Source organism: Nyctereutes procyonoides, unplaced genomic scaffold, assembly GCF_905146905.1.
Source record: "Nyctereutes procyonoides isolate TBG_1078 unplaced genomic scaffold, NYPRO_anot_genome, whole genome shotgun sequence".
Taxonomy (NCBI): Eukaryota; Metazoa; Chordata; class Mammalia; order Carnivora; family Canidae; genus Nyctereutes; species Nyctereutes procyonoides.
Genome location: NW_026575025.1, coordinates 4,432,201 through 4,456,585, shown reverse-complemented (window position 1 = coordinate 4,456,585; position 24,385 = coordinate 4,432,201). Strand labels below are relative to the sequence as shown.

Sequence of the window (24,385 nt, the reverse complement as noted above, 5' to 3'; positions counted from 1 at the left end):
CCTCTCCCAAAAACTGCCCAAATACAGAGCCTTGAGACAGTGAACTATGTGGTACTGAGACCATGTAGATGGTATATATGACTGAATCCACTTAATGCCTCTGAATAAACTTTTTAAGATTTGGTGAGCGGATACAAAGATCTATTAGTCTTGTAGCCACTCAAGCCAAACTTCATATGTAAGTTGTTTTGCTATTAAACCTGCCACCTACCAAGCTGACCTGGCCTGCCTCTTCGTCAGCCTCTTTCTGCCCTCCAAATACGGGGCCCAGTTTCAGACTATACCCAGGAAGCTCCCAAGCAGCTTACAAACCAGCACCCTGTATTTTCTTCTTTGACCCAGTAGTTATTTAGGAGGGTATCTAATTTTCACATATTTGTCAATTTTCCAAATTTCCTTCTGTTACTGATTTCTTTTTTTTTTTAAGATTTTATTTATTTATTCATGAGAGACATAGAGCGAGGCAGAGAGAGAGGCAGAGAGAGAGGCAGAGGGAGAAGCAGGCTCTATGCAGGGAGCCTGATGTGGGACTCCATCCCGGGTCTCCAGGATCATGCCCAGGGCCAAAGGCGGTGCTAAACCGCTGAGCCACCTGGGCTGCTCTGTTACTGATTTCATCCCATTGTGGCTGAAGAACATACTCTGTATGATTTCAATCCTTTTAAATTTACTTAGGCTTTTCTTTATAACTAACATATACTCTATTCTGAAGAATGCTCCATGTGCAATGGAGAAGAATGTGTGTATTCTCTTATTGGATGGAAACAATCTATAAATATATGTTAAGTCTGGCTGATTTATAGTGTTGAATCTCCTAACCATTACAGATCATATCTAATTGTTTATCCTTTTTTTAAAAGATTTTATTTATTTGACATAGAGAGTAAGAACACAAGTATGGGGGACAGCAGAGGGAAAGAGAGAAGCAGGCTCCCCAAATAGCAGGGAGCCCGATGTAGGCTCAATCCCAGGACCCTGGGATCATGACCTGAGTGAGCTGCAGGCAGATGCTCAACCCACTGAGCCACTGAGGCACCCCTCTAATTGTATATCTATTACTGAAAGTAGTGTACTGAAGTCTCCAGCTATTATAATTGTCTATTTCTCCCCTTCATCATCATGTATTTTTCTCTATGTATTTTAAGGCTCTATTATTAGATGTAGCTATGTTTATAGTTGATGTATCTTGAGAGATTCACCCTTTATCATTATAAAATTTAGGTCACTAAATTTTTGTCTTAATGTCTATTTTGTCTGCTATTAGCAGAACCCCTTCAGCTCTCTTCTGGTTACTACTGACAAGGCACATCACTTTTCTTCCATTCATTTGTTATCTTTTAATCTATAGTGTCTTTTCAAGAAAGGGTATACTTGGATTTTTTTAAAATCCATTCTGCCAATTTCTGCTTTTTTTATTTTTTTAAGTATGCTCAACGCAGGGCTTAAAATCACAACCCTGAGAACAAGACCTGAGCTAAGATCAGGGGTCAGACACTCAACTGACTAAGCCACTCAGGTGGTGCAGGTGCTCCCAATCTCTGCCTTTTAATTTAAGTATTTAATCTGCTTACAACATCTAAACTAATTATCAAAAAGGCAGGATTCATATCTGCCATTTTGCTATATTTTCTATATATCTTGTACCTCCGTTCCCGTATTCTTCTATTACTGTCTTCTTTGTGTTAAACAGGTATTTCTTAGTGCACCACTTTAATTCCCTTGTTTCTTTTGCTGTATTTTTTAAGCTACTTTCTTAGTAGTTGCCTGGAGATTATAATTAACACCTTAACTTAAAACAATCCAGTATGGGTTAATACTAACTTAATTGGAATAGTATAGAGAAATTTTGCTCCAATATATATGCTCTGTTCTCCCCTCCCCCCTTTATACTATTATTGTCATACAAATTACATCTTTATACATTATAAACCCATCAGTAGTTTTATTTAAACTGTATTTAAAATAATTGAAATTGTTACATGCAGTTGTTTTTTAAACCAAATAAAAGACAAAAAGTTATTCTAAAGTACTAACATTATAACATGCCTATACAGTTGTATTTACCATTGCTCTTTATTTCCACATGTATTCTACTCTTTAGTGCCTCTCATTTCAGCCTGAAGCACTCACTTTAGTATTTATTGTATGGCAGGTCTGTGAACATCAAATTCCCTCTCTCTTGTTTATTTAATAATATCTTAATTTCTCCATTTTTGAAAGATGCTTTTGCTGAATACACAATTCTTGGCTGACAATCTTTTTCTTTCAGCATTTTGTAGATGTCAGCCCACTGCCTTCTGAGCTCCATTGTCTTAGAAGTGAGCTGTTAATCTTGAGGATCTCTCAAAAACCGGTAAGTCACTTTCCTCACTGCTTTCAGGAGTATCCCTATGTCTTTATCTTTCAACAGTTTGACTATGATGCATCTAGGTATTGATGTCCTTATTAGAGGTCATCTTGGATATACAGATTAATGTTTGTCACTAAATTCTGGGAGTTTATGTCTTCAAATAATCTTTGTGCACCTTTCTCCTACTCCTCTCCTTATGGGATTCCAATTATGGAGAGATCAGTATGCTAGATGATGTTCCACAGATCTCTGAGGCTCTCTTTATTTTTCTTTATTCTATTTTTCTTCCTGTTCCTTAGATTGGGTCTATACTTACCTTGATATTGATCTTAATTTAATTATCTTAACAAACCTACTTTCTCCTGTCAGCTCAAATCTGTTAAGCACCCAACCCCCAGTAACTTTTTGAATTTACTGTATTTTTAACCCCAGAGTTTCTACCTGGCTTTTTTTTTTTCTAATAATTTCTACCTCCTCTTTGATATGCTCTATTTGGTGAGAAATCATTTTCATGTTTTCCTTTAATTCTTTAGACACAATTTAAGTTCCTGGAACAGATTTATAATAGATTTACTACTTGTCTAGTAAGTTCATCATCTAGATTCTTTCAAGGACAGTTTGTATTGCATACTTTTTTTCCTGTGTATAGACTATATTTTCCTTTTTCTTTGCACATATCATAATTTACTGAAAACTGGGCATTTTAGGTAATATAATGTGGCAACCCTGCTGTTTGCTGTATTATTGTTGCTTCATTTGTCTGGTTAGTGACTTTCATATAATACTTCTGTAAAATCTATAATTCCCCAGAGTTTATAGCTACTGAAGTCTTTGCTCAGTTAACTTAGGGTGAGTTCGGGATGCCTGGGTGGCTCAGCAGTTGAGCGTCTGCCTTTGGCTAAGGGTGTGATCCCACGTTCCGGAGATAGAGTCCCACATCAGGCTCCCTGTGAGGAGCCTGCTTCTCCCCCTGCCTGTGTCTCTGCCTGTCTCCATGTGTCTCTCATGAATACATAAATAAAATCTTTACAAAAAAGAAATAACTTAGTGATAAGTTCATGACTGCTCAGGGATTTCCTTAAGTGCCTTGATGAATAAGTGTCCCAGACATTGCCAAGGAACTATGTGTGTTGAAGCACACTTCCAATACTCAAGCAGGCAACTCAAGTAACTCTGCCTTGCCTTCACTTCCTATTTGCACAGTGACTCAAGATTAGCCAGAGGTGAGAAACTGGGGCCCTTTCAAGTCTTTCCTAGGCATACATACAATACTGGACTCGTACAGCCTTCCAGATCCACAGAAATCTGTCAGAGCTTTTCAAAGCCCCCTGATAGCATGTCATTCTTCACATCTTCCTTTTAAGATTTTGGCTAGACTCCTGTTTGCCCCGTTTGTGATATTAAACAAATGTCACTATTTTCCACAAATAAACTAGGACAGAACTTTTCCCACTGAACAAGGTCAAGTAAAGGTAAGTTCTGCAAATGGGGCTTTTCCAGAAAGCTCTAAGACTGGACAAACAGTAATGGTTCTCTGAGAATGGGACTTTTTGAGGGGCTCCAAACCTATCTGTCCTTTCCAGTGGCTGCAAGCCTACTCATTTTCACAGCTACATGGTTGTGAAGCTGATTATCATAGGAGAGGAGAATGAGAGCAGGGCAAGTCAGAGGTTCAACGGTTTTGTTAAATAAATCCTCCTGAGATTGTTTTAACCTTTGGTTAATTTCCAGAGTTCTGACAAAGTTGACATTGACCATTTTTACCACTGTTTTCACTGCTTTTATGGAGGGTTGGATTTATGAAGGTTTTCATTCCACCATTCTAACTAAATGGCAATTGTTATAGATTCAAAGCCACTACAAATAAAGAGTACTTACTTTACCATTCATGCCCTGTCAATTCTGATTTCTATATTTCCAAAATTCACCCCACCTTTCCATTCCTATCTTCATTCAGACCCTCACCATCTCCTACACCAAAGCAATTAAGCTTTTCATAACTGGCTTTCCTGCCTTAACACCTAATCTAAAAACCCATCCTCTGTATTCAAAATTACTATTCTACTAATAAAAAATAAGTTGCATAGTGTCACTCTCCTGCTTAAAATACATCAGTGGTCCACATCTTACAGAGGAGGTTCCCCATGATCTAGTTTTAGCCTCTCCTACCTCTGCTATATTCCCACCACCCACTAGATACTACTCACACTAGAAACCACTCATAACTCCTTAAGTGTGTCTTGCTGCCACTCATGCCTCTCTTCAGCATGATGCATGGTATTCCCCACTTTCCTGGATCATCCCCCCACACTGTGAGTTTAGCAAGACCTGACCCAAACATTATCTCTGTATTACCATGCCTGACCAGTCTCTCTCTCCCCTAAGCTGATCATCACTCATTTTCATTATTCATCTCACACCACTTAATACTATGCATTACAAGGGCATGAGGAACTCTGAGGACGGAGACCACGTCTCATTATTCCCAATGTTTAGTATGAAAAAAAAAAAAGCCAGTCTTTATAATGCTATACACGAGGTCCTACACACCACTTGTCTCCCCACCTTTATTACCACTGTGACCTAACCTCCTACTCCCTTCCTTTTGGCTTGCTCTATTGAAGCCATATAGGCCTCCTGTTTCTACCACACATTGATTATCCTCCTCCCATGAAGCCTTTGTACTTGTTGTTCCCTCTGTCCAAAACATTCTCCCCCCTAATTTCTATATGACCCAGTGTCTTCAAGTCTTGCGCACCTGTTACCCTCATAACGACCAACCCTGGTCACCCTATTTGGAGTTGAAAACCCATATTCCCCATCACCTTCTCTCCTTAATTTTTCTGTTATACTTATTGTCTTCCAACATAAGATATAATTTTCTTTTCGTTTTCCATCTCCATTTACCAGAATGTAAGTAAGCTCCATGTGAGCAGGCAGTGTTGTTTTATTCACTGGCATAGCCTAAGTACCTGGCATTTAGTAAGTACCCAGTAAATGTTTGTTGAGAAAAGAATGTCCAGTACATCATATATGTTAATGACAGCATACACCTGAGCACTCTTAATGTGCTAAAGTGTTCCAAGAGCTTTTAAGCAATTGAGCTAGAAACAAGTAACATTGGTAGCACCTTGGTGGTACAGTCAGTTAAGTGTCTGACTCTTGGCTTTGGCTCAGGTCATAATCTCAGGATCGCAATATCAAACCCAGTATTGGGCTCTGCACTCAATGGGGAGTCTGCTTGAGATTGTCTCCTTCTGCTCCTCTGGCTCATGCTCTGCCTCTCTCGCTCTAAAATAAATAAATGAATGAATGAATGAATTTTTAAAAAGAAACAACTGATATTATTAAGGACTAAGACTGCCATCAATGGGGGCACCTGGTTGGCTCAATGGTTAAATGTCTGTCTACCTTTGGCTCAGGTTGTGATCCCCAGGCCCTGAGATCAAGTCCCACAGCAGGCTCCCTATGGGAAGCCTACGTCTCTTTCTCTGTGAGTCTCATGAATAAATAAACGAAATATAAAAAAAAAAAAAAAGACTGCACCAATGCAGGTGATGTTTTTGTCTTCAAGAGAAAACTCTCCTTCCACATCCTCCCTCTCCCTCACCTCCATCCTATCACCAAGTCTTGTCCATTTTTCCTCTAAAAGCATGTTCTGTTCTTACTCTCTCTATTGCCACCATCTCATCTGGACTCTTCCAACTTTTACCTTCTTTTCTTGGCCTCCTCCAACCTATTTTCCACACAGAAGCCAGGGTAATCTTTTAAATATAATTAGCCCGATCATTTACATGATTTTGTTCAGCAGCTTCCTACATAATATCTAAGAAAAACTCAAACTCAGTGCTAGGGCCTTCAAAGCCTGGTATGTTCTGGCCTCCACCCAACAGTCTACTTTCATTTCTGCTACTCTGCCTCTCACTCACTGCGCTCTAGCTGCATGGGTCTTTCAGGTCCTGAAGCAGCCCTTTTCTCCTCAGGAGGCTGGCCCAGGGCAACTTTACGACCCAGCTTACATGTTGCTTCTTCAAAGAGACCTTCTAGGAACACTTTACCTAAGTAGTCTCTCTTTTAGGCTCCACCATGAGGAAGTATACTCTAAAAATTGTTTTTAAAGTTTGAGTTAAAAAAAAAAAAGTTTGAGTTCAGAGTTTATTTTTTTTTTAATTTTATTTATTTATGATAGTCACAGAAAGAGAGAGAAGCAGAGACACAGGCAGAGGGAGAAGCAGGCTCCATGCACCGGGAGCCCGATGTGGGATTCGATCCCGGGTCTTCAGGATCGCGCCCTGGGCCAAAGGCAGGCGCCAAACCACTGCGCCATCCAGGGATCCCCAAATTCAGAGTTTAAAGTAACTCTTTGGAAAACTTAGGTATCCAAACTCCTGTGGATTGAGTCATCATTTTTTTTTTGATTGAGTCATCATTACCAATAAGATAACTACTGACTTCACCACAAAGACAAATTTCCATTTACTATATTCCATTACCAGCAAAAACTGCCTCATCAACACAGATCATGTCTATGGAACAAAATCCTATTAGATGCCTATCTTCTCTTGCTTTGATTTCCAGGTTTCAGAGCACCACAAACTAAACGTATATATACTGTATTGTTCTGTTTAATGAAGAACAAGATCCTCCCTGCTTGCTTGCTTCAGATAAGAACTAGAAAAAAATGCCACAGAATCACATGGTCTCTTTAAGTTCCACATAGAAACACATGCCACAAGTGCCTGAGTGGCTCAGTGGGTTAAGTGTCTGCCTTTGGGACAGGTCATGATCCCAGGGTCTTAGGATCGAGCCCCGCATCAGGGTCCCTGGTCAGCAGGAAGCCTGTTTCTTCTCCCTCTGCTGTTCCCCCTTCTTGTGCTCTCTCACTCTTGTTCTCTCTCAAATAAATAAAATCTAAAAAAAGAAAGAAGAAAAAAAATACATGCCAAACAAGATTTATAGAACCTTCCAAAATTAGATTTAATAATAAAAGTTATTACTACTTCATTTGAGAATTAGAGAGTAAAAATGCTAAAGTAAAATTATTATTTCCCAAGGCGTGGCTAATCCAAAGTATTAAAAAAAAAAAACCATAAAGGTTTTGAAGGTTCATGTGTGTATAATATATAAAATTAGGAGGCACTTGGGTGGCTCAGTAAGTTAAGCGTCCATTTTCATTTTTTTTTCTTAAGATTTTATTTATTTATTCATGAGAGACAGAGAGAGAGAGAGAGAGAGGCAGAGACACAGGCAGAGGAAGAAGCAGGCTCCACACAGGGAACCTGATGTGGGACTCGATCCTGGGACTCCAGGATCATGCCCTGGGCTGAAGGCAGGTACCAAATCGCTGAGCCACCCAGGGATCCCCAAGCGTCCAACTCTTGATCTCAGCTCAGGTCTCAATCTCAGAGTCATGAGTTTAAGCCCCGGGTTGAGCTCCACACTGGGCATGAATACTACTTGAAGAATATATATATTTATATACTGTATGTTTTGTGTGTGTGTGTGTATAAAATTGATCCAAAACTTACTTAAAAGAAAAAGACTGTATGATAGGAGCCACACTTTGGGAAAAAGACTGTATGATAGGAGCCACACTTTGGGATGCTGGAAAGAGATGATCAAGTAGTAACTACTCAGGCTAACAGAGCTGAAGAGATAAAGCTCTGTTATAACAGAGATAAAGCTGTAACCCAGCTGCCTGAAGGAGGGAGAACTAGTAAAAAGCAAACCTTCCCAAAGAACCTGAAAAGGCTTAGGAATTGAAAATGTCAGGTGCCTCAGGAGATAGACATGAGGAGAAGGGGTAAGTCTATACAAGAAGCAGCAGGCTCCCTCCAGTATACCCTGCAGTCAAGCAATCTACTCCCACAATCCCAGCAGAAGACTAGAAGTTTCCCCTCTGGAAAAGCAGGAACACAGAAGCTCTAGCCCTGGTGATACCACGGAATGCTAGGATAAGGTGACACACTAAGAAAAGCACAACTGAGTGATAGACTCGCTGATGGTGAGACATCCTCTCCCAGAAAAATGGCAGCTGGATTTACAATACCCACCTACCTCACCAAGCAGGAGATGAGACTGAAGGGTCATTCTTGGAAAGACTGAAGAGAAAACTGACACATAGGTTCCCCCAATGACAGAGACCCCCTCATCCATCACCATGCAGAGAGGCTTCCCACTGAAGCCCTGACCATGCTGACCAGGTACAAGTGAGTGGAGAGACTCCAATCACCAGGCATCCAGGAAGGTCTCAGAGCATGAGCCAGAAACCAAAACAAACCTACAAAAAGGAAATCAGAGCAAAGAAGCTATACAGAGGAAGAAACTCCAAAGCAATCCATATTCTTATGTAAAGAAAATACAGCTCTAAGAACAAGATACACCAAAAATTGAGCACGTGGACAATAAGAAAGGCTTCAAATTATAAAGTTACCAGCAGAAAGCTTTAAAAAGTTTGAAAGAAGAGCTAGAGGACAAAGCTGAAAATCTCAGAAAATAAAACACCACAAAGGTAAGGAAATGGAAGATGAGAGATAAAAAGGTAAGAAAATATAAGCCAAGAGGTCCAAATCTCATCTATTAGAGGACCACTCAAAAAAGGAGAAAGTGAAAGGAAATTATCAGAGAAATAAAACAAGAACACTTCCCCAAACCAAAAGGACATTTCAGTTTCCAGACTGAAAAAGGCCACCAAATGCCACACCTGGGCACAGCATCTTAAAATTGCAGACCACTAGAAACTAAGAATACAGCCATGCCTTCAAAATTGAGAAAAAGTTAGTTTCAGCTAGAATTCTATCAGAGCCAAATTCTCAAGTACATAGGTAAAAAATACATTTTTTTTTCAAAAATGCAATTATCTCTGAAGAATTTTACCTGCTATGCACTTTTACCAACTGCAAACGTGCACAAGCCTAGAGCACAGGCACATGGACTCCAAAGAACAGAGGTCCAGCTAGTGACAAGACCCTCAGGACTATGGTGAAGGGAAATCCCAGGAGGGCAGCATGAGCAAAAATAACCTGTCCAGACAACAGCAGAACTGACTACTCTAGGAAGGACACACCCAACATGGAAAGGGGCTGAGAGTCTACCTGCTGTGTCCAACCACATGAAGGGGGATCTTACAGTCATTTCCAGAAACTTAGGGACAAAAAGCAACAAGTGCATTAAAAAGTACAAAAGTACAGGACACCCAGCCAGCGTAGTCAGTGAAAGGCGTAACTTTTGATCTCAGGGTTATGAGTTTGAGCCCCACATGGGGTGTAGAGACTACCTAAAAATAAAACTTCATGGGGCACCAGGGTGGGTCAGTCAGTTGAGCATCTGGATTAGGCTTAGGTCATGATCCCAGAGTCCTGGGATCAAGCCCCATGTCAGGCACCCTGCTGGGCAGGGAGTCTGCTTCTCCCTCTCCCCCTGCCCTGCTGGTGCTCTCTCTCAAATAAATAATAAAATATTTAAAAATAAACAAATAAAACCTTAAAAAAAGTACAGAAGTACAAAGGCAATACTTAACACGAAAGACATTATTAAGTTGAACTATTAGGGCACCTGGGTGGCTTAGTTGGTTAAGCATCTGCCTTCGGCTCTGGTGGCAATCTCAGGATTCTGGGATCAGCCCCACATCAAACTCTCTGCTCAGTGGGGAGTCTACTTCTTCCCATCATTCACCCTCTGTGCTCTCTCTCATATTAATAAATAAAATCTTTAAAAAAAAAAAGGTTAATAAGAGACATTATTCATGAGAGACACAGAGAAAGAAGCAGAGACATAGGCAGAGGGAAAAGCAGGCTCCACGCAGGGAGCCAGATGTGGGGCTCGATCCTGGATCCCGGGATCATACCCTGAGCCAAAGGCAGACACTCAAACACTGAGCCACCCAGGTGTCCCTAAATAAACAAAATCTTAAAAAAAAAAAAAAAAGTTGGGATCCCTGGGTGGCGCAGCGGTTTAGCGCCTGCCTTTGGCCCAGGGCGCGATCCTGGAGACCTGGGATCGAATCCCACGTCGGGCTCCCGGTGCATGGAGCCTGCTTCTCCCTCTGCCTGTGTCTCTGCCTCTCTCTCTCTCCCTCTCTCTGTGACTATCATAAATAAATGAAAAAAAAAAAAAAAAAAAAAAAAAGTTGAACTATCATTCTCAGCTGAGAAGAATATTGAGAAGAATATTTTCAGACATTAATTAAATACTATACAGGGGCAGCCCCAGTGGTGCAGCGGTTTGGCGCTGCCTGCAGCCTGGGGTGTGATCCTGGAGACCCGGGATAGAGTCCCACATCGGGCTCCCTGCATGGAGCCTGCTTCTCCCTCTGTTTGTGTCTCTACCTCTCTCTCTGTCTATGAATAAATAAATAAAATCTTTTAAAAAAAATTAAATGCTATACATTGATAAAATTTCATGACACATTTGAGAGTGAAAGAAGGAAAGCTTGGGTAAATTAAACCCTCATCTTCCATAGCGAGAAGTCAATAAATAATAACTAAAGGGGAACAAATACCTATAAATGGTATAAACATGTGATTTACTAATCACATTTTTTTAAAGATTTATTTATTTATTTATGATAGAGAGAGAGAGAGAGACAGAGAGACAGAGAGACAGAGAGACAGAGAGACGCAGAGACAAAGGAGGAGGGTGAATCAGGCTCCATGCTGGGAGCCTGACGCGGCACTCGATCCCGGGACTCCAGGACGCGCCCTGGGCCAAAGGCAGGCACTAAACCACTGAGCCACCCAGGGATCCCTACTAATCACATTTTTTAAAGTAAATATGAGAAGGAATGACTATGAAATGAAATTAATTGACTCTGAGGTTTAAGAATGGAGAGATGAGGCAGAGGTCAAGTGTTTTATAATTAACTTCTTTCCCCCCCCCCATAATTAACTTCTTAAACTACGTTCTTGATTTTAACTTTTTTCTAACTTTTATAACATTTTTTAAATATTTATTTATTTGAGAGAGGGCAAGAGTGAGAGAGCACAAAGCAGGGGGAGCAGCAGAGGAAGAAGAAGCAGGCTCCCCACCAGAGGCAGAGGGAGTTGGAGAAGCAGGCTCTCTGCTGAGCAAGGAGCCCAACACTGGCCTGGGTCCCAGGGGGATCATGACCTGAGCCAAAGGCAGACGCTCAATCAACTGAGCCACCCAGGTGTCCTTACTAAAAGACAAGATGAAACAAGAAAATAACAAAAATGTACACAATTGGGAAGACATGCCCGATTACTTACTATGACACTACCTATCTCCTTGCCATGCTAGGATCACCATTGGTGATGAATGTCTATGCACATGACCCCACACAACCCGCTGGCCTTGACCTCAGCCACTCACATAATCTAGTCCCTGCCACAGCCATCCCTCCAATAGTTATCCTCCTATCCCTCCAATAGTTATCCTCCTATCCACGGCAGGCATCCTACCAGCCCCAACCTTTCAACTCAATCAGGTAACCCAACTCTTCTGACACCCAATAGCTACCAACCCCAGGACATATGTTGTCTCTCTCTCCCCACTCCTCCCTTTCCCATCCTCACCCCCACATATGTTGTCTTTCTCTCTCTACCCACTCCTCCATTCCCCAACCTCACCCCGACTTAGCCAGCTTCAATCCCATTGCATATACTAAGTCCTGACCCTGCTTCTCCATCTGTTCACTTGCCTGGCAAAACCCCTCCCTGTTAAATCCAATTCTTGGCCAAGAAGCACCACAACCTGGAGAGCTGAGTGTGCCTGGTGAAACCACACACCCATTGATGGGCTGCCCTCACACGCGGGAGGCCCTGCCATCTCTTCTTAACAGCCACCGCACAGTCTCACCTCTACTCGGGATAGCCCCTCCCTCCCCTCACTGGCCTCCAGTAAGCCCACTACTCCCTCTCTGACAGCCCCACATAGGCAATCACTCGTACCACCTTCCCTTGCACCTCAGCTATTCTCCACCCCTCCCCCTTCTCCCTGGCCCTTCTCTCTTCTAGCAGCCTACAAAGATGCTCTCTCCTACTTCCCCTACTACCCAAGAGTCCTCCCCTTCCCTCCCTGTTCAGAGCCTCCTAACAGGTCTGCCTGCTTCCTCCCCGCCTTCCCAACACCACAATCAATAATTCTTCCCAAAGGTAAGTCCCTTCTCCACTCACTCCCTACTGGCTCCACCTGTCACTAGGGATTAAAGCCAGAGTTCTTAGAATAGCCTATGAAATCCCCATCATCTGCCTTGCCCCTTGCACCCAACTGCAATGTCCCAGGCTCCTTCCCCAGCTCAGTCCAGCTACACTGTCTGCCAGTTCTGCAGGTATGCCTGACCCCCAGCTGAACTATCTAATCTTATTTCCTCTTGATATAGTATGTATGCACTATATATTATACTTATTTTATGTCTACCTCACTAGAACATAAGCCACATGAGGATATTGTTTTGCTCACTGTGCAAAACTGGCACTCGTGAACTGAAGAGCAAATGAATTAAACTTAAAATTAAAAAAACCTTTTTTGACTCCACTGTGATAAGCAGAATACCACCACCCAACCCCCATCCCACAAAGGTGCCCATGCCCTAATACTAGGACTTTGTAGGGTATCTTTCATGGCAAGAGGAACTCTGCAGATGTCATTAAGATAGGAAGCTTACCGTGGATCATGCAGATGGGCCCAATCTAATCACATGAGCCCTTAAAAGCAGAGAGGCAAGAGATGAGCTGAGAAGTCAGAGAGTTCCATTATTTTGAAAGGGACTCACCGGAAGGGCCTCATGGAAGACTTGAGGAGGAATGTGGGCAGGCTCTAGGAGGTAAGCCAGCAACGAAAGGGGACCCTCAGCCCCCCACTAAAAGGACTGATTGAAAGCAGCTTCACTGCCAGAGTCTTCAGAAGGAACACCTTGATTTCAACTTTGTGACTCTAGGCAGAGAACCCTGCCAAGCCAGGCTGCGTATGGCTTCTGATCTACAGAACATGAGATAGCATGGGATTACTAAATCTGTGTTAACTTGTTAGAGCTGCACGAAAGAGCTAAGACACCCTCTGCATCCTGTCATCACCATCTCATTTCTCTTCTCTTTAGAGCAAAACTCAAGGGGGTTGGCACTCATGTTTCCCAATTATTTTCCCCTAAACTACCCCATCAGGTTCACCTCTGCTCAGTCCACTCAAGTGACCCACCAGACTGCTCCCTCCTCAGTGGACATGTCTCTTCCTGACTGCTTCAGGCCTGAGTGCCTAGAGCTCCAGTCATCTTCCTAGAGAGCTGGGCCAGCACTGTGCTTGGGAGAAAAGACTTGGAGCCAGGTACCCTGAGTCTGAATCCCTGTTCTACCACTTCAAAGGCAGTCATGTGGCCTTGGGCTCATGCCTTTAGGTTCCTCATCTCTGAAACAGGGAGGATCACAATCCCTACTGGAAAGGACTATCGTGACTATAAGATGTGTAAATGAAGGTAGCAGGCTTGGAGGCATGCCAAGCACACAGTAAAGCTATAGGAGGCACTAGGAGTGAGAGCTATGTTCTGATGACTTCCACTCACCCCCTTGGTGAGCTCCCAGCCTCATGGCTTCAAATAACACCTACCAGTAATGCCCCTGTATTTTTACCTCCAGCCCAGACCCTTTATCTGAATTCTGTCTTGAAAATCTAACTGCAGATTCAACAGATTCCCTCTGCCTGTGTCTCTCATGAAAAAATAAATAAAATCTTTAAAAATTAAAAATAGGGATCCCTGGGTGGCGCAGTGGTTTAGCGCCTGCCTTTGGCCCAGGGCGCGATCCTGGAGACCCGGGATCGAATCCCACGTCGGGCTCCCGGTGCATGGAGCCTGCTTCTCCCTCTGCCTGTGTCTCTGCCTCTCTCTCTCTGTGTGTGACTATAATAAATTAAACAAAAAAAAAAAAAAAAAAACAGATCCAGAAATGAAAGATGATAGACTCAGGAGGTAAGGACATTAAAACAAATCATCATAACTACATTCCATATGCTCAAAGAGGTAGAGGGTATCATAAGAATGTTCACAGATACAGACAACATATGGAAAGACCCAAATTGAAGTTCAAGACATGAGACATGATATCTGAGATGAAAAATATGCTAGATGAGATTGACAGATGAGACACTGCAGATTAGTGGACCTAAAAACATAGCACAGAAATGATCCAAAATGAAACAAACACAGAGAGGGCAGCCAGGTGGCTCAGAGGTTTAGCATCGCTTTCAGCCCAGGGCCTGATTCTGGAGACCTGGGATGGCGTCCCGTGTCGGGCTCCCTACATGGTGCCTGCTTCTCCCTCTGCCTGCGTCTCTGCCTCTCTCTCTGTGTGTGTCTCCCATGAATAAATAAATAAATAAAATCTTAAAAAAAAAAAAAACGGAGAAAAACAGACTAAAAAACATGAGCAGAGCATCACTGAGCTGTTGGACAACTTCAAGTGGCCTAATATACATGTAACAGGAGTGCCCAAAGGTGGGATGGGGACAGAAAAAAATACAAAAATAATGGCCAAATTTTTTAACTTTGATGAAAACCAGAAACACACTGATCTCAGAAGCTCAAATCCCAAACACAAGAAACATGAAGAAAATTACAAGGCACATAACAAATAAAATGGACTAAAACCAGTGAAAAGAAAAGACAATAAAAACAGCCAGAGGGGGACATCTGTGTGGCTCAGTGGTTGAACATCTGCCTTCAGCTCAGGGCGGGATTCCAGGGTCCCCGTAAGGACCCTGCTTCTCCCTCTGCCTGTATCTCTCATGAAAAAATAAATAAAATCTTTAAAAATTAAAAATAGGGATCCCTGGGTGGCGCAGCGGTTTAGCGCCTGCCTTTGGCCCAGGGCGCGATCCTGGAGACCCGGGATCGAATCCCACGTCGGGCTCCCGGTGCATGGAGCCTGCTTCTCCCTCTGCCTGTGTCTCTGCCTCTCTCTCTCTCTCTCTCTGTGTGTGTGTGTGACTATCATAAATAAAAAATTAAAAAAAAAAAAAAAGCAAAACACAAATCCCAATGCAGCACTGCCTGCCCTAAGGAGCTCCAAGTGCTTTAGGTACACTAAATAACTAATCCTCATTACTCTTCAGTTGCCACCAGAAGGGATTTTAAAGGCAAGCAAAGCACCTTACCATGCAAAACAAAAACCAGGCAACCCAACTTGGATGCTGACCTCCACACTTTTCTCCATAAACAGACACCAAATCCTGGGGCACGTGACAAGGTACATGGGAGCCATCCTGAATACAAGGAATACACAAAACCACCACAGCTCTCACTGGGTTCAAATTTAGGACAAAAATGAAGACTCCAGACTTAACAGAGCCACAATTTGCAAAGGTGACAAAGAAAAGGAAACAGTACCAGGATCTGACCCAAACCACAAGCCAGAAATTTGTTTCCCTAACTGAACATAGCTAGCAGGGCCAGTCTCTCCAGTCCCCGTCTCTGGATGCAGCAGGAAGCTAAGGGAGAGATGTGGGCCCAGAACATAACAAGGGAGTGGGTCTCAGCCTCACTACAAAGACCTCCTCCCCTTATGGGGCACATTGCTACCCTCTCCAACCTGCCACATCCCCAAGAACACAAGGGCCAGCCCACAGGCCCCACCCTCCCACCAGATGTGCCTCCCCCTCTTTCCACCTGGTGGCTCCCAATTCCCACAGTATTTTCCTGATTCCATCTCCCACACTCTCATTGTTAGGTGATTGTGGGCCCTAGTTCTTTTTTTTTTTTTTTTAAGATTTTATTTATTTATTCATGAGAGACAGAGCGAGAGGCAGAGACACAGGCAGAGGAGAAGCAGGCTCCTTGTAGGAAGCTCGATGTGGGACTCAATCCCAGAACTCCGGGATCACACCCTGAGCTGAAGGCAGATGCTCAACTGCTGAGCCACCCAGGCATCCCGTGGGCCCTAGTCCTCATCCTCTCTGCCAATAATACTGAAGGAAAAAGAATGAAGAGTTGGCAGGAAGTGATGTTTGCATCAAGTGATGCCTGATGTAAGGCAGGCAGGGACGAGACTGTCACCACAAGTTTAAACTGTGTCTTACGAGCAGTCGCAACACTTTGGGCAAGGCTAGGACTCGCCTCTTCCTTTCTGGTGCTGTGCATCTCTGCATCTCACCATCCCCATACTCTTCTTGGTCTTCTTCCCAACTCAGTCACCAGGGCACTATTTTAAAACAAGGCCACTTCCTCCTTGCCTGCTATTTATCCCATGTGCTGTGGTTGTACCTCCTTGGCTCTCTTCACCAGAGTGCAAGAGCTAATCTTATCGCTCAGCCTCAGCTCCCACCTCCGTGGGAACACCCACTTGAACTTATCTGCCCTGAACTTCTCATAACCAAATGGCTCATACAACTTTTCATGACATTTCAACCATGTCAACTTTCATCGCAAAGCCATTTTGAAAAATGCCAATGCCAGAATCAGTAAATAGAGTTTTATCATCTAAATCTTAACTATCAGGATGCCCAGGTGGCTCAGCCACTGAGCATCTGCCTTCAACTCAGGGCGTGATCCCAGAGTCCTGGGATCGAATCCCACACCAGGCTCTTCACAGGGAGCCTGCATCTCCCTCTGCCTCTGTCTCCACCTCTCTCTGTGTGTCTCTTATGAATAAAGTATTTAAAAAAAAAAAAGATAAATAACACATGACCTAGTGAAAACTGTTCATCTCTATTTCCTGAAAATTATCATTCATTTTGTTAAGGTGAAGGCAAAAACTATTTAATTTACTTCATACTGCACTGGAAGATGACAGGAACCATAAAATTTCTAACTCCCCAACTTGTGGTTTCAATACCAAACCTCTGTGCTTGGGGCACCTGGGTGGCTCAGTGGTTGAGCATCTGCCTTTGGCTCAGGGCACAATCCCAGGGTCCTAAGATCAAGTCCTGCATCGGTCTCCCCACAGGGACCCCGCTTCTCTCTCGGCCTATATCTCTGCCTCTGTGTGTCTCTCACAAATATATAAAATATTTAAAAAACAAATAAACAAACCTCTGTGCTGACCAAAATGAAGGGGCAGAACAGGAGAGGTACCACTCCTATGTATCTATCCTACACTCATTTCATCACACTGGATCCAGGGAGGGAATGGACCAGACATGCTTTAACAAAAAAAGAATATTCAATGAGCTCAGAGGCAAACATGAAACATTCCAAAGTTTGACTTGGAACTACCTTTTGTAGATGCTTGAACATCTGGCATTCCTCTACTATTCCCTCTGCCCTCTAGGACCTCTTCACCTTGCTTTCAGGGCAAAGACTCATCTTGTCCACCTGAACAACCACTTCCTCTCCTTATTCTGCTTTCAGGAGTCTTGAATACAGGTGGCACTCAATAAAGAAGAATGCACTGGCAGAACTCTTTACATTTGTCTGCAAACTCTTCAGGGGGGCAGGGACCGTTAGCTCTATTTCCCTGAACCCCACAAAGTTCACATAACAGGCCCAGGTGCCATACCTTACTCAAAACCTGAGGCCAAATTTGTCCCGGAATCCAGAACTGCTCAGACTTTAGGAGGAAGCACAGCACACATTGTGTCCTGGAAGCACACATTTGTGAACACTCATGCAGGAGGGAGACCACACAGAGCTTCATGACCATACAAGGCCAGCACTTTTGCCAAATGAGTCTACCAAAAAGTTACCAAAAAGACTTTTCATCTTGGGAGTCTTATTACACTTTGAATATCAGTAAGGGTGACAAACATGAGAGACACCTAACTCTGGGAAATGAACAAGGGGTAGTGGAAGGGGAAGTGGGTGGGGGGTTGGGGTGACTGGGTGATGGGCACTGAGGGGGGCACTTGGCGGGATGAGCACTGGATGTTATGCTATATGTTGGCAAATTGAACTCAATTTAAAAAAAAAAATGAAATTTGAGCTAAGGAAAGACAGCCTCAGGTCTGAGAAATTTGGAAGAGCTCCGAGCCCCGCCCACTCAGGAGCTTACACCAGAGAGCCACCTTCTCTGGGGGCACCATCACACTGGAATCCTCTCTGCCCTGACTCTATTTGAGCCAAGGAAATGCTATTTAATCCCACATAGACAGTCTTTCCAATAACTCTACAACTACAAAATCCTGACACATATTGTTGCCAAAACAACAGAGTGAAAATCATTTTAAGAAGAAAGAGAAATCATGCTAAGTATCTCACATGAGAATATACTTATCACCAAGACATTTCAACTTGTCATAAAAGAAACAGAGTGACCTCCACTTCAAAGGAGCCAGAAGGGAAACAAGGAAGAATACATAGGTATTTCCTCGATAGAGGAACCACCAATCTTGGCAGAAAAATTCAACCTGGATCAAAGACTTCCTTCCTCCTCCAGCATAGTGGTTCGTCCCTCCCTTTACCCTCTGTCACACACTTCCTAAATCCGTTTCTAAAGAATATAAATTATGCATAAGACTGCAAAAGAAAATATGCAGGGAGAGCATTCTTTTTCAAAAAGTCAGCATTTTTTCAAATGTCCAGTCAAAACTAAAATGTTTTTAAGAACTTTAAAAGTAAAAAAGCAGACTGGCAAACTCTGATTCTGATCTTTATTATTACTCAGGAAAATCAAGTACCAACTTTATGTTTAATTTCCTACACTGACACTTAAGTGGAATTTAAATTTTTTTTTAAAGATTTTATTTAGGGCAGCCCCGGTGGCACAGCGGTTTAGCGCTGCCGCCTGCAGCCCAGGGTGTGGTCCTGGAGACCCGGGATCGAGTCCCACATCAGGCTCCTTGCATGGAGCCTGCTTCTCCCTCTGCCTGTGTCTCTCTCTGCGTGTCTTTCATGAATAAATAAATAAAATCTTTAAAAAATAAATAAAAAAAATAAAGATTTTATTTATTTATACATGAGAGACAGAGGGGAAGAGAGAGAGAGAGAGGCAGAGACACAGGCAGAGGAAGAAGCAGGCTCCAGGCAGGGAGCCTGACATGGGACTCGATCCTGGGTCTCCAGGATCACGCCCTAGGCTGAAGGCGGCGCTAAACCACTGAGCCACCGGGGCTGCCCAGAATTTAAATTATGTTCAGTTTCTCCATATCCAATTTATGACTCATAACAAAAGGAATTTTATGAATAAATACATGTTTTAAACTTCAATCACGCTAAAATATAATTCAAAGGGATGCCCAATTTCAACAAAGTTAGCAGAAACAGAAAGGACAAAGTTTCATTACCAACACAATGAGCAGAGCGCTGATACTTACTCCACTGCACCTGCAGCAAAATTGCATGCTTTCTCCAATAACATGGGAAATTTGTTTTTCTGCCAAATAGCTAATTACATCTCTCCACTTGTTTCCCTTCATTTGAGCGAGTGCCTGGAGGGATTAAATAAAATGCCTCCAAGCACGATGGAAGTGTCTTAATTCATCTGCACAGTCCCAGCCCCCGCCACCTCGTGCATGGAGGAATAAATGGCAATTTCCTGCCCACTGGCAACGTGACTGGTCTCACAAGAATGAAGACCTATTACTTCTCTTTCATTGCAGTCTTGATTATTTTGCAGTCAATTCCAAGTCTGACAACACTTTCAGCAGTGTTTCACATTCTCAGCGCTGTTACAGCGTTGACATGTGAATGGCAATGCATAAAGACATGAATTAATTTATATAGGACTGTCCGCCAGTAAAAGACATATGTAAAAGTAAACAAAAGTTCCAAAATAACTGAATAGCTAATAACTATTATTTTTCCCAATTTTATCAGTTCTTTCATTTTCTCTCAATTCAGCACTTGGGGGGCACCTGGGTGCCTCAGCTGGTTGAGCATCAGACTCTTAGTTTTGGCTCAGGTCATGATCTTAGCACAGCGCTGGGCTTTGGAGCCTGCTTGAGATTCTCTCCCTCTCCCCTCTACCTCTTTGGCCCCTCCCACTAGCGTGTGCACTTGTGTATGCACATGAGTGCCACGTGCATGCACACAAGCACTTTTCCTCTTTCTCTCAAATAAATCTTAAAAAAAAAAAAAAAAAAACCCACCCCTTGGATATGATAACCATCAATGCAACAGCCTGGATGGGCCTCAAGACAATTGTGCTGAGTGAGAAAAGCCAATCTTGACAAGTCACATATTGTACAATCCCATTCACACAATATCCCTGAGATGTTATGTAGATACAGAGAACAAACTAGAAGCTGGGGGTGGGTAGGTGGGCTATACTGGTAACACAACGGGGCTTTGTGATAATGGAACAACTCTGTATCTTGATTAACATGGGGGTTACAGGAAGCTACACGTGATCAAAGTACAAAGATGAACACGCACGCAGGCGCGCGTGCACACACACCAGTGTGGGTAAAACTGATAAAATATAAATACGGGCTGTGGAATGTACCAATGTCAGTTTCCTGGTGTTGAAATTGACTGTTATTGGAGAAATCCCCTTCAAAGAGGTTGGGTGAAGGGTGCTGGGACCTCCCTGCTCATTTCTTACTTCTTACGAATCTATATCTACTTTGAGACAAAGAATTATTTAAAAATTGGGACTGGGCAGCTCTGGTGGCTCAGCGGTTTAGCGCCACCTTCACCCAGGGCATGATCCTGGAGACCCAGGATCGAGTCCCACGTCGGGCTCCCTGCAATGGAGCCTGCTTCTCCCTCTGCCTGTGTCTCTGCCTCTCTCTGTGTGTGTCTCTCATGAATAAATAAATAAAATCTTTAATAAATAAATAAATAAAAATAAAAATTGGGACTAAATAAAAAGATTAGGATTTTTTAAGTATCAATATAAAAAAAAGACAAAAAGAAACAGTTCATTAACTCCTACACACTGAACTCACATTAGCCAAATTTAGTGGTCCCAGGGTTGAAGTTAATCAGAAAAGGTCAACTTAATTTTATGAGGCACTGAATTAGTTTGCTACATGAGCCACAAAAGCTACAGGCTTGAGGAAGACTACATAACAGGAGCACCTTTACAAACCCTGGAGCATATTCGCTGTTGCCAAAGCTAAGAAGAGTCCTGTTCCCAGCCAGCCATCTGAAGTGAACAACTTACATGAGGCGCAAAGAGATGCAAAGCCTACCCTTGAAGGTCTTAGAAGGGGAAATTTAAGAAACTAGTTCAGAAAGGTAAAAGGGAGCTGCAATTTTAGAGCTGAAACAGACTCTAGTGATACTCTAGCTCAAAATCCACTCCTCTCCATCAGCTGAAGAAACCCAAGGCTCAGCAGCCACTGGCTTCAGGTCATGGAGCAGGTGAGAGGCAGCTGGGTCTCTTCACAGAGCCTGGCCACATCTATCACATTCACAAGAAACCAATCAGCACACAAAATCTGAGGTGGGGAAAGGGGAAGCTGGAGCCAGCTCCCTGCCCCAGGGGGTTAAGCTCAGATGGCTCTGGCCATCCATCCGGCCAGGGTTAGCTTTCTGACCCTATCCCCAGCCACAGCCAGCCTACACATGCTCAGAACGTTCATTCCCTGCTGCTCCATCACATCTTGGCCCTCGACCTGCAGTGCTCTTTAGACAAAATCGGCATGAGAATCATCTTGAAGCTAAATCCTTTCTGGCTCACTCATCTATTCATTTACTAGGCTCGTGTCTCATGCCAGATGCTGTGCAAGCAGCGGAAAGACATGACAAGCAAGACAGATGTGGTGCCTACCTTGTGGGGTTCACAGTGAAGGGGGGGGCACAGCACCACAGACCCATGACACCGCTCTAGAAGTGCGGCACTATGACAAAACAAAGAGTAAGGTGGGAAAGGTGGTCCTGAGGAAGGGACTGTAGTAAACAGAGACCTGGCCCCAAGAAAAATGAGGCAGCCCTTCCTCCTTAAGCTCCTTTGGGGAAGAGACTATCCTATTCATTGGTCTCTATCAGTGGCCCTCAACCAGAGAAAACTCTGCCCCGTAGGGCAACGTCTGGACACACCGCTGGTTGTCACAATGGAGGCACCTCGTTGTATGGAGACCAGGGATGGTGCTGTCCAACACCACTGGACAGCTCTGCACAACAAATAACCCAATCTCAGCAGTGTGGGGGGTGGAGAAAGTCTGCTCTAAGGTCAGTCAACAAGTATCTGCCGAGTTCTCCCATATGGCAGGCAGTTACCTTCCACTCAACTGCAGACCTAGCACAGGATACATGTCTAAGATGCGGGTGACCGGCTGTCAAGAAAATGGGTTTCAATCTCAATGTCTTTCTTGCCCACTGCATTCTTCTTCCAAAATGGAAGAACTGACATCACTCCTAATTTAAGGCTGCTAAGCCTTTACCCAAGGGTTCCCCTGCAGTGATAGCGCACACACACTCAGCTTTACAAAAGCTGAAATCACATTAAATAGCACAGGAAGGAAAATAAAAATACTGCCTACTTGTAAATACTCCGATCTGAGTGTGCTACCACTCTGATTTCTCGATTTCTCGCACAGGAAGGGGAGGGACAGATGATCAGAGCTTCTCTGGGGGAGAAGCAGGCTGGCACCTAGGTCCCCCCCCGTTTAAGGAGGTGAGGGCTTCAAGGCAAGGCTCAACACAACAGCATCTACCAGCAAGTGAGGTTACAGACTCTCTTCAAAACATACATTAACCCTAAGGCAATAAAAATCAACTATCTGGCAGGTAATAAAAAAATAATAATAATAAGATGCACCAGATAGGAAAACTGGTTTTGCCTTTAATTTCTTTAATTAAATAAAGGAGAGATCTCTGAAGGCTGTAGCTTCTCTACAAACAGAAGCCCCCACCTGCCTCCTGGCTTCTTTCGCTTCTGGTGTGGATTTCTTCCACTGTGAGGGGACGCGAGTGTCCCGAAGAAGGGGCCAGCAGCCAGGGCAGCCACCCTCCACTGCCCTGTGTCTGCACTCCTGGGGGCGGTGAGTCATTTCATCAGGGCCTAATAAGCCACCAGGACCCGGGCGGAGCTGCCTCCCAGGCAAGGCAGCTTTCGCTGCCCCCACTCCCAAAGTGAAAATCCACGCTATTTTGGAACACGCTGGGTTAAATGCTCCATTACTAGAAAGATGAGCAGACTGCTCCAGATGACATCATGCTGGGGGGGGGGGTCTTCACCAGAACCCTGTCGAAGACGCCACAGCCCCCCCACGACTGGAGAACCCCCACCTGCCCTGCACCCCGCACCCCTGCTCACTGTTCCCTGACCCGCAGGCCCCAGGCCCAGCCCCCGACTCTGCCTCCCAGAGGCCTGCGCCCTCCTCGGCGGCCCTGTAGGTCCCTCGCACCCCAGGCCCGCGCCCCCGACCTCTGCCCTCTGGGCCCGCACCCAGACCCCCGCCCTGCACCCCGACCCTACGCCCCCAGACCCCCGCCCTCCAGGTCCGCACTGGACCCCGTCCCGCACCCCCACCGACGCCTGCCCTCCAGGTCGGCACCCGGACCCCGCCCCGCGTCCCCGCGCCCCCTGCCCCCAGGGTCTGCACCGGCCCCCGCGCCCCCTGCCCCCGCGCCCCCCGGTCGGCTCCGGGACCCCGCCCCGCGCCCCCGGTCGGCCCCGCGCCCCTGCCCCGCGCCCCTGCCCCCTGCCCCTGCCCCCAGGGTCTGCACCGGCCCCCGCGCCCCCTGCCCCCGCGCCCCCGGTCGGCTCCGGGACCCCGCGCCGCCCCTCGCCCCTCGCCCCTCGCCCCGCGCCCCTCGCAGGCCGGGTCCCGCGCCGCCGCCACTCACAGTTGCGGATGTCGGAGATGAAGACCGCCAGGCCCCGCATCCCGTCCCCCTTCGACACGGCCGGCATCTTCGGGCCCCGGGGAGCGGCCTGGGCTGCCGGGCCGGGAGGAGGAGCCGAGAGCGGGGAGCCGGGAGCGGGTCGCCTCCGCCTCAGGAGCCGCCTCAGCCGGAGCCGCCTAAGGCTCCGAGAGCCGCTTTCAGGGCCGCCGCGCGCGCGCACGCACGCACGCTCGCTCGTCCCGCGTGCACGCGCACGCTCGCCCGCGGCTCGCCGCGTGCACGCGCACGCCCGCTCGCGCGGCTGCGGGCGGAGCGGGGACGAGCGCGTCAAGCGCTGGCGCGTAGAGGCAGGCGCGGGGGCGCCCCCTGCAGGCGGGAGCACGGGGTTCGTGTCCGGGGCTCCCCATCCGCCCCCC

General features: G+C 45.1%; 1 protein-coding gene across 3 annotated transcripts in view; it reads right to left on the bottom strand.

Moving 5' to 3' along the window:
- Nucleotides 1-24,184, bottom strand: part of AP2A2 (adaptor related protein complex 2 subunit alpha 2) — a 91,498-nt gene extending 67,314 nt beyond the window's left edge. For 2 of the 3 annotated variants that reach the window (XM_055311249.1, XM_055311254.1), the window contains exon 1: nucleotides 23,970-24,184. In XM_055311249.1, the coding sequence (XP_055167224.1) occupies nucleotides 23,970-24,036 (67 nt within the window). In that variant the 5' untranslated portion in view covers nucleotides 24,037-24,184. The remainder of the gene's footprint in view (nucleotides 1-23,969) is intronic. The other variant, XM_055311261.1, reaches the window with a different exon arrangement.
- Between the last annotated feature and the right edge of the window lie 201 nt (nucleotides 24,185-24,385).